This window comes from Bactrocera tryoni, chromosome 3 (assembly GCF_016617805.1).
Source record: "Bactrocera tryoni isolate S06 chromosome 3, CSIRO_BtryS06_freeze2, whole genome shotgun sequence".
Lineage (NCBI taxonomy): Eukaryota > Metazoa > Arthropoda > Insecta > Diptera > Tephritidae > Bactrocera > Bactrocera tryoni.
Genome location: NC_052501.1, coordinates 69,676,199 through 69,692,823, shown reverse-complemented (window position 1 = coordinate 69,692,823; position 16,625 = coordinate 69,676,199). Strand labels below are relative to the sequence as shown.

The 16,625-nt window shown below is 39.6% G+C and overlaps 2 protein-coding genes across 3 annotated transcripts in view; both read right to left on the bottom strand.

Moving 5' to 3' along the window:
- Positions 1-16,625, bottom strand: part of LOC120771466 (cilia- and flagella-associated protein 91) — a 255,680-nt gene that overhangs the window by 57,348 nt on the left and 181,707 nt on the right. For both annotated transcript variants that reach the window (XM_040099477.1, XM_040099478.1), the window contains one exon: positions 9,679-9,906. In XM_040099477.1, coding sequence (XP_039955411.1) covers positions 9,679-9,906 — 228 coding nt within the window. The remainder of the gene's footprint in view (positions 1-9,678; positions 9,907-16,625) is intronic.
- LOC120771467 (10 kDa heat shock protein, mitochondrial-like) lies at positions 7,728-8,307 on the bottom strand. The gene has a single exon (XM_040099479.1). It carries the CDS (start codon positions 8,147-8,149, stop codon positions 7,841-7,843), a length of 309 nt encoding a protein of 102 aa, XP_039955413.1. The 5' UTR covers positions 8,150-8,307; the 3' UTR covers positions 7,728-7,840.

The following is a 16,625-nucleotide window of genomic DNA, read 5'->3' as shown; positions in this document are numbered from 1 at the left end:
TTTCAATTCAAGAACTTGATGTAAAATGCGTCCAATCGCTCCATACGTCAGTCCGAGTTGCTGCGAATGACGCCGAATCGACTCTCTACGTTCTTCCTGTACGCTCTCAGCAGCGTCTTCACTGCATACTTGATCTGGTCTATTCGGTCGAGTATTATCCAATAAAGAATGCTCGGTCTCAAGATGGGTGATGGTGTTGGGAATAGTACGCTCAATAGGCCGATTATATTGACCATAAGTTAAGCGAAGTGCGCGAAATATATTCTTTACAAAACGTGAATTTTCGTAATAAAATTGAACGAGTTGTAAATGTTGTTCATGCTTAAGTCTTTCCATGATGAAATGCCAAACAATATTGAACAAAAATAAGATGACTTCTTGACATGACTCATGCGTTAGAGACAGAAAAAAGGCTATTGAGAAAAGTTTCTCTATTTGGATCACCCGTTACATTATCGTTGAGCATTCTTGTAGCCGATTCTAGTATTTGGAAGTTGGAAATCTCGTAGTGGCGGCGGCGAAATTTGACTCAGGGAATCTGGGACCGGACTCTTGCGCCTTGTTTTCTGTCCACATCGCGGTAAGGGAGTTGTGGATGGGTCGAAGCAGTTGGAAGAGAGGGTCAGTGAACTTATTTATAAATAGTTTAAAAATTTTTGAAGATTGGTGGTAGCGTATATTGTCGGGAACTCTCAATTAACTTCAGGTTCAGACTTCCTGACTATTGCAACATTTTTCAAGCCGGGGTTAGCTGCCACTAAGAGATCGGTAGATTTACTGCTACGAAGTGCAGACTACGTCAGAGAAATGACTATCCACTCTGATAATTATCTGGTATTAGCCTTGATCTCAGTAAACGCACATTCGGAGCCAGCTAAAGAATGCCTTACTTCGTTAACAATGACGGCGAGTCACCTTGAGATAAGACTAATACGGGTGACAAGCCACAGCGGAAACGCGGGCAACTGTAAAGCTAATGAACTTGCAACCAAGGGCAACCTAGAACCGCTATCCATAGAACGAGAACGTGTCCGTGCTCCACTATTCTCGTGTTTTCTGCTACCGGATAGCTGGGCTCCGCGGATCACTAACGGTTTATGCTTTACAAGAACTTTTTGGCACAAATTCGATCATAAGAGACCCTGTGAGCTCTTCGCACTTACTAAGACTTCCTAGTAGTAGGAGTTCTAACAGGCCCTATCGGTAACCATGCTATAAGGTTAAGAATCTTACCGGTCACCAGAAGTTGTATGAAAGTAGACGAGATGGAAACACTTCAGCACTCACTTCGTTACTGTGCCGCGTTTGCTAGATCCAGGCTTAAGCACTTAGGAACTCATACTTTCAGTTGTTCCACCGAACTGGTGGAAATGGATATTAAAAGCCTAAGCGAATTTTTAATGGCCTGAAGGCTCTTTGCTGATTTATAAGTTCAAATACAATAACTCTATTCTTAGGGCTTCATTAAGGACTGCAAATAGTAGCCCATGTGGAAATGTGAACAACTGCGAAGCTAATGAACTTTGAAAGAAGGCTATCCCAGCCTTGCTATGAGTAGAACAAGAACGGATCGGTGCTCCACTGTTCTCGTGCTGTCTGCTACTGGATAGCTCGGCTTCGCGGGTCACCAACGGTTTATGCTCTACAAGAAATTTTTGGCCCAAATTCGATCATAAGAGACCCTGTGAGCTCTTCGCACTTAGTAAATCTTCACTTTTTCCTAGTAGTAGGAGTTCTAATAGGCTCTATCGGTAACCATGCTGTAAGGTTAAGAATCTTACCGGTCATTAGAAGTTGTATGAAAGTAGACGAGATGGAAATACATCAGCACTCACTTCGTTACTGTCCCGCGTTTGCCAGATCTAGGCTTAAGCACTTAGGAGCTCAGCTCACGTTTTCAGATGTTCCACCGAACTGGTCGAAATGGAAATTAAACGCCTAAGCGATATTTTAATGGCCTGAAGGCGCTTTGCTGGTTCATAGGATTTAGGAACCAGCATTAACACCACCAACAATGTCAGCCTGGAAATCCAACGCAGGATTGCTCTTGACAACAGGTGCTACTTCGGACTGAGTAGGCAATTGAAAAGTAAAGTCCTCTCTCGACGAACAAAAGCCAAACTTTATAAGTCGCTCATAATTCCCATCCTGCTATATGGTGCAGAGGCTTGGGCGATGACAACAACCGATGAGTCGACGCTACGAGTTTTCGAGAGAAAGGTTCTGCGAAAGATTTATGGTCCTTTGCGCATTGGCCACGGCGAATATCGCATTCGATGGAACGATGAGATGTACGATATATATATATAAGCGGTGTCTACGCCAATTAAGAAGAAAAAGAAGAAGGCGCTTTACTGACTTATAAATTCAAATACAATAACTCTATCCTTAGGGTTTCAGTAAGGACTGCTGGGCTACTATACCCAAGTGTGATCTCTGGATCAGCCAACAAACTAAACTTAACCTCAGCTGCCAGAACACGTGTTGTCACGTTTATTCTCTTCAGCAAGCGTGAGAATACTTTATGGCAGAGTTTGATGCTGTTTAAACTGAATTGGTTTTCGATCTCCTAGTACATATGTTTCCACTTGTATGGAGACGCTTTTAATGATTCTCGTTTTGAGTACTTTTCCATCTGAACCGTTTTATAGTTAAAATAGTAATAGTAGTTATATGATACAGTGAAAGAGTTAACGTTGTAATTAGCGGAATAAGTCACCTAAAGACTACTTTAAATTCTTAGAAATATATTTTCTATTTTAAACTTCCTTAGCATAAAAACCAAGCCACAATTTGTAGGTTATGAGTAGAATACACAAATAATTAAGGCTATCTCATCACAAAATCGTTTCGTGCCAAGTTTTCAAGTGGATACACTGTGCAAGCGACTAAGCAAGTGTTCCACAGCTAAAATTACTCGCTTAAATTGACTGGATATGCGTCAGAGGTGCACAACACAGTGCCACACGCAGCTAATGAGCTGCTCCGAGTGCTACAAAGAAGCAAAGAAGAGAGCTTACGAAGGTGTTAGGTAACAAACAAATGTGTGGGCTATTTTTATAAACACTTTGAGGTATGACTATCCAGTATATATAAGGTATGTATATGTTATATATAAGGTATGTATATATATGATACATATAAGGTATGTACATATATTAGAGTGATTCAAAAAAAAAAATTTTTTTTTTCGTTTCGTATTTGGAAAAATAGGTTCTTAGACACCTCTAAGAAAGCCTCTCCAAACATGAGTTTTTAATTGTAACGGGAAGGTCCTCCTACATACAGTTTTCTATTTTTTCTTATTAGCAGATAGAAAAATTTATATCTCGCTTCCAACTACTTGAAAAAATATCTTGTTCCTCAGATTTTGTAGGAAATTGAATGCTCTACAAAAAAGGTCGATTATGATTTTTTCGTAAACCCAGCCGTTTAAAAGATATTAACGGTTGAAGTTTGATTATTTTTGGGAAAATTTTTTATTTCTTAAGAATTTTATAACTCAATGAAAAAAATCATTATGAATAAGGTTTTTGGGGAGGCTTTCTTAGAGGTGTCTAGGAACCTATTTTTCCGAGTACGAAACGAAAAAAAAAATTTTTTTTTTTTGAATCACTCTAATGTATATGGTATCTATAAAGTATATATAACGTATATATAAGGTATATATAAGGTATGTATATGGTACTTATAAGGTATTTATATGGTAATATAAGGTATGTATGGTATTTGTAAGGTGTACTACATATGCGGTATATATTTGTTACGTTTACTAACTCAGTACATGTCTCAGCACAATTCCTGCTGCTTCATGTCTGATAATTGCACCTACGCTCCTCTGCCACTGCTCTCCAGTGCTCTCTAACGCTTTCTACAAGCTCTAGCATCGCTGATTTGAGTGTAAATGCCAGTTCATGTGCTGCTGTCATAGGCGCTGGCTGTCATTGTCACTTCCACTTTTGCCGCCACTTTCACAGTGACACTTCAAAGACTTGACTGCGTTGCCGCTGACACTTCCGCCACCAACACCGTTGCATTTCGGGCGCGCCAACTGACAGCAAATGCAAATTTATAGCAATGCAACTGAGAAACCGTGAATACAAGCAGCAAGCAACAACAATTAGACTAATAGTAATAGCTGTAGTAGAGAACAACTGCAACAATAGCAATAAATTGTTTGCCAAGTCGAATATTTTTGGCTGCACGGCGAGCGTAGTGAGGTGTGGCGTGCGGCAAGCCGCTGTTGTTGACAACTTCGCGCGAAAGTACAGCAATTTCGACTAAAATTACGCGCTAGAAAAGTAAAAGTACACAGGCATGTACTGGTATGACGTGTACTGGGGGAGAGGTTGGAGAGGGCGGCGCAACGACACTGAAAAGTCAGTTCATAAGACAAACTAGGCGAAATGCTAAAACAACAGTTACAATTTGTAGCTTTGAGTCTTCTTTACACACAAACAATCCACTTCTTGCGCCGTGGGCTGCCTGATGCCACTGGTGCCTGGTGCGCTCGTGGCACTAGGCTGTGCATCCATTTTTAATTTGTTGGCGTCGCTGCCGTTTGACTTCAACTATTTGCAAGCTCGACAGCAAGCAAGTGACACACATAAAGCGGCAGTCGCGTGTGTAGGTGTGTGTGTGTGAAGTGTGTCAGAGTTCAAGTGTTTTTGCTTTGCTTTGTGAAACGCATAACTGTATATATTGCTGGTAGAAATACAAGCGCATGTAGAAAAAAAATTTCGACAAGTTACCCGAGCCGCCCCAAATAAAAGTAGGAAAGCACTTGTCAACTGTAAGGGCGAAAACTTTGCCCATTTTGAAGTTTTCAATGCAAAAAGTTTGGAAGATACACGAGAGTGTAAGTGTACTTGTATGCATGTACATACATCTACATATACATACATATATACATATATGTATTTGTACCAAATATGTGTGTGACCTGTCATCAAGCTTTTGGTGTTTGGTAGAGCGCCCTTTGCTGACAGCGTTGTATTTATTTTGGATCCTCCTTCAAACTTCAACTTTCGCTCAAGCTAACGGCAAAAATAACGGCACAAGAAGCTTTGTTAGACATACAGTGATATATATGTGAACCGTGGACATTATTATATAATATAGTTTGAGACTCAATTTATTTAAAACAAGAAAAAATGTTAACTTCCGTTCTTTATTCATTGAAGAACTTGATTTTGAACAATTGATTTGTATGGCAGTTATAGCTGCTAAAGTTGTCCAATCTAAAATTGTCCGATCTGAAATTATTCTCCAAAGAAAGCGCCATTGTTTTGGATAATAATATATGCCAAAATTCGTGAAGATATCTCATCAAATGAAAAAGTTTTCCATACAAGCTCTCGAGCCGATCTTTCAGTTTGTATGGCAGCTATATGTTATAGTGGTCCGATATCAGCCGTACCGACATATAAGTAGCGTTTTGGAGAGAAAATAACGTGTGTAAAATTTCAGATTGATATCTCAAAAACTAAGGGAGCACTTCGTGTATATAGAGGCAAACGAACAAAGGGACGTGGCTAGACCAACTCAGCTCCACATGCTGCTCATTTGTATACGAGTATAGACTTTATATTTTATTGATAATAACCCTGGCTGCCAGATGATTGCCTATGCAGACTATGTAGCGCTTATGGTTACAGGAAAGTTCCTGAGTACCGTTTACGAGTTGATGCAAAGTTACCTCAGCGTCGTAACAAATTGGGCGGTTGGAAATGATCTCGCCATCAATCCAAATAAAATCGAGATGGTTATCTTTACTAGAAGATACAAGATCTCGATGGAATCGCCACCGCAAATGAGAGACATCCGTCTGCAACCGACAGAAACTGTGAAGGTATGTAGGGCTCATCCTGTATAGGAAGCTTTCATGGAAGCCAAATATCGAATAAAGAGCAAAAAAGGCATCAATTACCTTGTCATGCTGTAGAGGAGCCATTCGCGAAAGGTGGGGTCTCTCACCAAAAGTGGTCCTCTGGCTTCACGACACCATAGTCAAGCCCATTATGTTCTATGGAGTCTTTATGTCGTGGAGGGCTCTGGAAAAGGCAACACTTGCAAAGAAACTCGAGAACGTTCAACGAGCGGTGCTCATCAACATGTGTGGTGCACTAATGTCCACTACAACTATGGCACTTAGCAGCATCTTGCACAAACCTGTAATGTCCGTAGACATCGTCGGAAGGTGTATTGCTGAGAAAGTTGGTAACAGCTCAGATAGTCTGGGTTTCTTAAAGAATACGTGCCTGAAATCTCGGAAAACCTCACTCACTTTGACTTTATACCGGATCACTTGAATCATGTAGTCACGAAATCGAACTCTGGCTGTTCCGTCTCTACCCATATACTGGCGAGGGAATTGTGAGTGGGAAGAAGCCGTTGGAAGAGACTGTTAGTGAACTTCTTTTCGGATAGGTCAAAGCTTGGAAGGAAAGTTGGTGTAGGGGTTTACTGTCAGAAGCTCACTATTAACTTCAGCTTCAGACTTCCTGACTATTCCAGTGCCTTTCAGGCCGAAGTTGCAGCCACTAAGGCAGCAGTAGATTTACTGCTCCGGAGAGCAGCCTCCTTCAGAGAAGTGACCATCCATTCCATAACAGAGCGCCGATACTAGCCTTGAACTCATTAACAGTGCGTTAAAGGATGGCCAAGGAGTGCCATACCTCGTTATCAACAACATCAATGGTCTTTGTGAAAAGACTGGTATGGGTGCCAGGCCACAGCGGAGTCGCAGGGAATTGTAAAGATGATGAGCTAGCAAGAAAAGGCACCTTAGACGCATAAGCAGTGGAATGCAGTCAAAGAAGCTACACACTTGTCAGTATTCCTAATGTTTACATTACCAGAATAATTTTGGATGCCTTCCATTAAACAATGGAGTCCGTATGCGTCCGGTTAAGGAACAGAATGATTTCATCTCTAAGTCAGTTTCTGCTGGGAAGCTTACGCAGAAATATTCTTTGTCTTCGTCTGCTTGAACGAACGGGAGCCGCTTCCAAGAAGTATTAATAGAACATGCCCAGACTACAGCGTTGATATTGAATACCTTATCGTCCAGACAACGTACGCAACTTAATTCAGATAGGCACGCACTGCCATTCAGCGTGATGTTTCTTGAATTCCTTCCAGTGAATGGCGTACTTGTAGTCAAACCACCACCCACATCAGTCGCAGATCCCGATTTCGATCGCCAACTTAGAGTGACCCTACCGGCACTTCTATTCGGATACCGCAGTAAGTTAACTGCTAGATATCTAAAATCGAATCCGAACATATTTCCGGTTTGCTATGAGTTCACGCATGATTCTAACCACATCTTTGTATGCGCTCTGAAATCAACGCACCTAGTACCCCTTTTCTAATGGTCCGATCCCATGGAAACAACACGTTTCGGTTGAAAAATTTGGTTGCAACTTACTCATATTGTGAATGAAGTTTAACTTGGGTCTTTCCACCTAAACAAGGTCTAGGTAATCGATACAATAACACTAAAAACAACAGAAGAATAGAGGAATGTGCGCTGGATTGAAAATTCGATTGGAGAAGAACCTGAGTCGTACCGAAGTATGTAGTTTTTCATGCACGCATTAGGCTGGAAGAATTAGATCGACCCGTATACTCTATTTTCGATTTTCGTTGTTCAACGGCGACCACATACATACCTCTACGATGACTCTGGATGCACCGAACAAGAAATACACACTCTTTTTCACTTCAATTGAAGAAAGAAATTTATTTTATTCCATAAATTAAAGTATGTTAATAACAGCCGCACATCAATTTGCTTTACATATATCCTCCCACTTCCGCCCCTGCTACATGTAGACTACTCCAATTTGGCCAAAATGTCCGCTTCACGATAGAGCACATACTCTTTTTGGTCCTCCATGTCGACGCGTGTGCCGCCGTACTTCGGCAATAGCACACGATCGCCTTCCTTCACGCCCATCGGTATGTAATTGCCACTTTGCGGGTTACGCGAACCGGGACCGACGGCCACAACAGTACCCTCCACCATGCGTTCCACACCCTTCTCGGTGAGCACAATGCCACCTTTGGTGACGTTGGCCGCCTCAGCGCGTCGCACCAAAATGCGATCCAATGTGGGAATGACGCGTTTTATAAGCGAAGTCATTGAATGACGTTACCCGTGTAGTACTCGCGCTTGATTTTCCGACGAAAATTAATATTTTGCTTAATTGCAATTTGTTTTCGAATTTCAAATTTTTTTATACTGCTGACAAGTGTCAAGCAAGAAATTACAATTTTCTGAAAGTTTTTTCACAGACAGCGAAACGCTTTTATGTTCAATGCGAGCACAGTGGCAGTGTAGGTGTTGCGTGGCAGTCAAAAACTTGCTGTAGACACACACATATATAAACATATACATGTAATATATGTGTTTTTGTTGTGTTTGTGCTTTGCTAAACTGTTATTGCTTTATATGCTTAGCCATTGTTGTGCATCCACAAAGGCTAATGCTGGCGTATGGGTGCGCTGTGGCGTATACGCAATCCGCAAATTGCTTCTAGCGTGCGGGGATTGCCGCTGACGGCAACAGCCGAGCGAAATTGTTAACACAGTTAATTCGTAATGCAATTTTCAAGCATAATTAAACTTGATTGAAGGCAAACTTCCGTATATACGTGTGTGTACGACTGTATATGTAATACTTGCGCATCATATACTTGAAAGGCAATATTAATGTTGTGTTTTCGTATTTTAACCGTTGTTGTGACAGGAATTTTGACAAATGTGGGTTAAAACCAGAAGGTATATATAAAATACCCTTCACACTCGCATATTTATAACCTATAAGGGTATAAAAAGAGCTTTACCTCGATTTTGATTGGTAAGTTTGTACGGCAGCTATATGCTATAGTGGACCGATCTAAACAATTTTTTGAGAGATTGTTGCTTTGCCTCGGATATTGATTTATGCCGAAGTTCGTTAAGATGTCTCAACAAATAAAAAAGTTTTCCATACGAGAATATGATTTGTATCATTCAGTTTGTATGACAGCTATATGCTATAGTGGTCCGATATAAATGATTCCGCGAAATGAGTAACTTTTTGGGAAGAAATGAACGTGTGCAAAATTTCAGAGCGATATCTCAAAAGCTGTGGTACTAGTTTGCGCATATACAGACCAAAATCAACTCCGTTCATGTCGCTGATGATTTATATTATATATAATATACATACATACATACTAAGGAAACTAAGTATTTATTTTATATATTTACTACCATCACTATTTATAGTTTTATGGTCTAACTTCATTTTCTTCTTTGTAATTTCCCTCATCTTTACAAACTTTTCATTATTTGTTTTCGTCGTGAAGTTCAAGAGATAAGTATTTGTTGGCACTCAACTCCACCAAATTGTTAAACTTTTGCTATTATGATCAAATTGCCTAAAAAACAAAATTGCTGTGTCAATATAAAAGAAGAAAAGACTGACCAAAGGGACACTTTTGACCACGGCCCACCACATGCGAGCTTGATTACATGCTTTACCGCCTGTTTGCCGCAAAATTTTTATCATACGCCTACCGTTAACCTCCATTACTCTGTATATTAACCAAAATACTCTTAAACTTCTTGCAGCACAACCCTACATACATATAAAATGTCTCTTGTGAAAAGCACAGCGCCACCTACCTTTGTCATTGGGATCGAATTCAGCCTCTAATTCAGCTTTGGTTGGCTCCGCCGCTGCGGCTGCTGCTGCAGCTGCCGCCGACGCAGCAACGGTTTTGCTATGATCAATTTTGTTAGCAGACGCAGCGTTGGCGCTAGCGGTGGGGGTGGATTTAGTTTCGCTCTTCTTCATGGTGTTTCTTACTTTGTGTCCTCGAAAAACGGCTTGGATTTTAGTGGCGGCTTTGGCTGCAAGTACAAGAAAGAAAAAAAGGCAGGCATAAAAGAATGTACCGAAAAAGTTGAAATTGTTTGTAAGGTAAAATGCAAAGAAGAATGTGTAATGCCAAATAACTTTTTTTAGCACAATTTCAATATGTATAAACATTAGGGTTGTACGGGAAAAAATTATTTTTTAGACTGAAAATTTATTTCATATTTCAAATTTTAAATTTTTACCATAATGGCAAATAACTTTCGTAACGCTATTTCTGGACAAATATTAGGGTCGCACCAAAAAAAAATTTTTTCCGTAAAAAAAAAAATTTTTCCGTAAAAAAAAAATTTTTTTCCGAAAATTTTTTATTTGTATATTTTGTAGGGTGGGTCAAAACTTTCTTTTTTGAATGTATATTGTAATGGCAAATAACATTTTTAACATTATTTCTATATAAACATTAGGGTGGCACAAACAAAATTTTTTTCTGAATTTATTTTTGAAAATATTTTTTGAGTCCTAAAGATCGGTTCTATTTATGTATGTATCAATGTGGGTGGTTTTTTTAACACTATTTCGGCATAAATATTAGGATGGCACATTTTTTTATACTCTGAAAATTTATTTGAGTCCAAAAGGGGTAGTTTTGTAATTATTATTATACTATGGTAAATTAGTGTGTACTATATTTAGTAGGGTGGCTCAAAAGAAAAAAATATTTTTTTTTACTTATACTCTGAAAACTTGGCAAAATATTTCTTCAAGTATGGGCATTTATTATTAAAAGGAAAGTTCTCCGCTCTTTAGCTTCCTATTTTTGATATTATTGGAAAGAAACATGCATATCTTAGTATATACTATTTAATAACTTTTGCAGGGTGATGTTTACAAAAAAAATTGTGAGACTGTTACAATTTAAATAGCAGATAGTGACTATGCATTTTTTCCAATAATTAGGAATAATAGGAAATAGAAATATGGGTCTGCTTATTAATAGTAAAAGATATTTCTTGTTTAGATTTTTTAAAGTTGCTTTCGGATTATTTTTTTTTTCAAAGTAAAAAAATAAAAAAAAAAATTTTATCCCACCCTAATTTTTATATACATAAGTAGGTTCAAAGTATAAAATTAAAATTTTTTTAAAGTCGCCAATTGATTATGTTTTTCAAAGTATAAAATGAAAATAAAAAATTTTTTGTCCCCCCTTATACATATGTATGTATATGTATAATATATAACATATATGAGTGTGTTCAAAGTATAAAGTGGAAAATGTTTAAAGTTGCCTACTGACTACTTTATTAGTATAAACTGGAACATAAAAAAAATTTTTACCACCCTAATTTATATATACATATGTATGTACATACAATATGTGTGTTCAAAGTATAAAATGAAAAGTTTTTAAAGCAAAATACTATCAATTTTTTCCAAGTATAAAATGAAAAAAATTTTTTGCTCCCACCTTAATTTATATATGTATTTATACAGAAGTGTATTCGAATTATAAAATGAAACATTTTTTTTAAGTTGCCTACCAACTATTTTTTCAAAGCAAAAAATTAAATAGATTTTTTTTTTGTTCCACCCTAATGTATACTTGTATAATAAAAAAAAATTTAACCCACCCTACTCTATATGTATTTACATATTTATAGTGGCACCTTATGCAAGCAAATTCTTTTGACACCTACCACCTTTACGGCATCGTCGCTTTTGGCATCTCTCAGGTCATTGTTGTGTGTATATATCATTTCTGCTCAATCTACTATACATTTCTCCACCAAATTCTCATGTGTTTTAATCAATTTGTGACTCACCACATATATTGTGTAGTCGTATGAACACATACACACAAATATATTACTGTTAGCCACCCAGCCACAGCGCCTTACTTTAAGCCTGTCTATTTTTAAATAATTTTCTTTTATTTAGTTTTTTTTTAAAGCTCTTCATGGCATTGTTCCGTTCCACTTTCATTGCAACAATAAATTGCTTTCTCTCCTCTCACCACTCGTCGCTCATTTGGTTTATTTCGCTCAATGCTTGCTTAGTGTTTTCAATAATTCAGCAGCACACCGCTAACCCACTCCATTTATTTTAACACCCGCTAACCCACTCCATTTCCCCTACGAGCTGCCATATTGTTTTCTATTCGTATAAGTTCCAATTGTTTGTTGGCTGTTGTGCATTTTTAATTGAATTTCTATTGATTTGCGGACGAACAAAAGAATCGATTTATGAAATTGGGTTAAGAAGCAATTGGTGCACTAATGAAAATTTCATGGCGACATTGTTGTTGTGCTGTGTCATCGCCATTTTTACTGGCTCATGGTTTAGCGTTGATAGAATACCTTAAACTTACAACTATTGCCATTGTAAAACGAGTAAACTGCGACTAAAATGAACACACAAGCCAGAGCGGTTACTTCTACGAAGTTGTAGTGTTTTCGACTCATTGATCTAGCTATGGATCACAAGAATAATGAAAGAAGGTAGAAGTTTTAATGAAAACCAATGAGAGCAACAGTCTACTAAACATACGGTTTTACTCAATTAAGATTTCTCTTTGGATTTAAAAAGTCATTAGGCTACCTTCAGATGGATCGAAGTTAAGTGGGTAAGGGTAGGATATGGAGTCTTATGTCTTATGTAATGCTCTCCATTAACTTTAGTTTCAAGATAGCAGCCTATGGTTCGTAGGAATCGTTAAAAACTGCAAAGCAAATGAGATTGCACCGACTGAAGGCAAGTCGCTTGCTTGATAACTTATTGGGTTCCTGCGCTGAATCAACATATGTACTTTCAGTGAGCTTGGCAGGCAATCAGAACTTGTGTTACTGCGAAATGCTTCTGCGCCAAAGGGAACCTTAAGAGATTCTCCGAACTACTTGCACTTAGCTAAGCCCATCTCACCGCAATTGTAGGTGTTCTGACTGCACACTGTGTAACAGGTAGATATGTATAATCATGGTGCGATTACATACAGTACGTAACTATGTTGGGGACCTGTACTGTCAAAGAAAAGCAATCTGGCAAATCGTGGCCAATGTAGGATAATTATGTCCCATCAAGACAGCAGCAGGCGACACACATGGATAGCGACTCGCCAGAAGCTACGAAAGCTTGGTTGGAAGCTTCTGACAAAGGTCACTAGCCTCCCACAAATCTGGTCGGCAAAAATTTCCTCTTAGCTGTATCCTCCGAACGGGTGTCAACTGGGCAATGGGTGTCGCTGCTTACAATGTCATGATCTCAAGCTGGCTCTTGTCAGAGTTATTACATTGCAGGCAGGCGTCTCCTATCCGACGTATTTTTTCAAATACATTTTCAGAAGTAGGTGAATGGGTAATACAACGGCCATTACTAATGGGGTACCTGGCGGTAGGAACAAAACGCTAGGGGTTGAGACCCCCGAATTTAAAACTCGTAATGGAGGACGACAAAGAAACGAAGCGGACCGCTGCTACCACCGGAGGGCACAGCGATCGTAAAAGCTGTGTCGCCAGCTGCCACACCTCTACTGCAACACCTCCACTGCAACGGGAGCAGGTTGCAGTGGTTGTAATGCTACTGCCAAATCAGCTTTACAGCGCACGGGTGCCATAGTCCATGACGACTTGAATTAAGAAAACGCTGTGAGCATAAACGCTGAAAGGGAAGAAAAACTTCTTCGCTCTCCTGTGCAGGCGACCGTGGGTGCCAACTCTGGCTACAAGAGAAAGCCTCGGAAGAAGCCAAGCAAGGAGGGATTGAAGGCAAAAGCGGTATACAAGGCGGCGGTCGGAGTATGCAACCGCTTCGGAAGCAAGTCCAGTCTGAAGGAAGAAGAGGTGAAACGGCTGGCTTGGACTAGAGAGGAGTTGAAGAACGGCCGGGCACACTTCGCCACTCGTAATTGGCTTAATGGCTCGGATCCAGCGTATGCTAATTAAATTGAGTAGCATATCGCTGGAAAGAGGCAGCGTTCAACGGAAAGCGCACCAAAGGCGCCTTCAAAAAATAGGAAGTTCAAAGACGTAGCTGGAGAGCTAGACGTGAAGCACGCGGACGTCAAATCGACAACGTCCAAGGCAGCGGCGGCGGTCAATGAGATTGTGAAACAGCATAGAGCGCAGCAACCCGCTGTGACAAATGTCACAGAAGCCGTGGAAAATAGTGAAAATGAAGCTATTGGAAGCCATCTTCTCGAGAATGGACGCTGAACAAGGCGCACCCATGCCGTCGTTTGAGCACGATGGCTTAGCGGAGTTAAAATCTTGAAATGCAACGACGATCCGACGATAACACGGGTAAGGGAAGTGGTCAGAACGCTTTCAAACCTGTGGGAAGTAGCGAAGCTGGAGGTGGTATTTATATGTTGTTTTCGAGAAAACTATTTGAGGCTTGCTGGTGACATACTTATATACTATATATAGGTATATGTATACATATCTAATCTAATATCTGTTACAATTCATTTCCTTATTTAGCAATTCGCTAAGCTCATTTGACATTGCGGCTGACAGCTTGGCAGATTTTAAATTAAATACAGTTAAGTTCACCTGATGGTGGAGAGTAGCGTCAGTCATTGCAGCAAATATTTCACCAACGAGCTTGCGAACTGCGCCAGCTGTGATGTCGTGGCGTGTGACACAGCTGTTGGGGAAGCCAGGGCATATACTTAATTGAGGCAAAGGTGTGATGTAATCCGAAGCCTGTTTCGACAGCATAAGATAGTGGCAGCGGTAGAAGAAAGAGGAGTTGTAAGGCATAAAATGAATTGTAACAAATGAGCAAGTTGATTGCTGTTGACGTCGGTTGCATTACTCGTCTCGTTTGCATGAAATCAATCTAATTCCGACATTGCCATTACGCCAGTCAAGGTTGTTGGCTGTGTTGTTGTGCTTTAAAAAAATTTATTATTCCAGCTTTTGCATTGCTAATTCTTGTTGAGTTGTGAAATTCAAATTATTTATTTTGTTATGGTCTTTGATATGCCTTTATATATCTTTCTATATATATATGTATGTGTTTATAGTTTTTTCTCTTTCACAAGAGTTGCTTGTGGCTTTCAAATTCTCTTCATGCATAATTAATTCTTAACAAGCCATTTCCGCTTTATTGCACTTTTAATAAAGTACTCATTATTATTTAGATGCCATGAAATAATTACACAATTTTTCATTCGCTTCTATTTTTCCTCCAAAAATGTATACATACATTCTTCTCGCCGTCAGTGTCTTTAAACCCTGCAGGAAATCGGTAAAATATAAAATGCGGGAGATATTTCGTTTTGAGATATTGCTAAGCTTCCAGCTAAGTTTCCGTAATGCTTTCATACCGATACTTTTCGACTAAAAAATGGCTACATTTTCTTCTTCTTTGTTGGCGTAGACAACTCTTACGCGGTTATTGCCGAGTTTGTCGTTCTTCCTTTTCGCTGTTTGGTTGCAATTGGAGATTCAGCCAGGTTCTTCTCCACCTGGTCCTTCCAACGGAGCCTTTATTCTGCTTTCCCCGGCGGGTACTGCGTTGAATACTTCTAGAGCTGGAGTGTTTTCATCCATTCGGACGACATGACCTAGCCAGAGTAGCCGCTGTCTCTTAATTCGTTGAACTATTTGTATGTCAATGTCGTCCTATATCTCATATAACTCATCGTTTCATCGGCTGAGGAATTCGCCGTGGCCTATGCGCAAAAGACCATAAATCTTCCACATAACCTTTCTCTCGAAAACTCGTAACGCCGACTCATCAGTTGTTGTCATCATCCATGCCTCTGCAACATATATGTATATAGCAAGACGGGGATGACGAGTGACTTGTAGAGTTTGGTCTTTGTTCGTCGAGAGAGGACTTTACTTCTCACTGCTTAGTCTGAAATAGAATTTGCTGTTGGATTTAGAGGCTAGATGTCGAAATCGCTACTCACCTATAGATCCCTTTCTCTAGCCTAGAATGTTGGAGAAGATTTTGAAAATTAAGAAAGAAATATAGAGTCCTCATACAAAACGGAATGAAAATCTCCAATCGAGTGTTATTTCTCCAATAAAATAATCTAATGAGATTCTGGTTGGAATTTGTGAATTCTGCTAAGCAAATAAAAATCTAATTTTGCTTGTTAAAAAGCTGATCTGATTTATCTGCAGTAATATAGTGAACATTCACGGAAACCCGTCTAGCAAAAACCAATGGAAGCGAACCCCGATTCGTGAGATTTAAGCAGTTCCCATAACAGTCGATTCTAAGTAACCGGAACGGACTGGATTTTTATCCAGCCAACAACTGTCAACATGTGCATAGATCGGTGATCGGTGGGTAGAGGCGATTTGGCAAACTCCGACCATACAATTGGGCGAGAAGGACCAGGCTTAACATAGAAAAAGAAGTTTGAAAGCTCGATAATGCGGACGAAGTTGATACAGGAATGTACTGTCCAAAGTTCGTCATAAGGCAGCCTTTTAAGTTGTCGGAAGACTGTAGTATATTTCAAACAGAGATCTTTGCTTGCTATTAGGATAGGCGCAGAGCTATCCTCAACTGAATCAGTAGGCAATCCCAGAATCAATACATAGAGACAGAATCAATATGTACGTAGACAGCCAAGCAGCAATCATGGCTGTAACCTTGTATCGCATATCGGTGAGAAGTGTCTTGGCAAAGAGGGCAACAGTGTACTAAGTGACTTCATTTCTACAGAGTACGAGGTTTCAAAGGCATCCACAGCAATCTGTTAGCGGACGAGATGTCAAAAAGCGTGCTCAACATT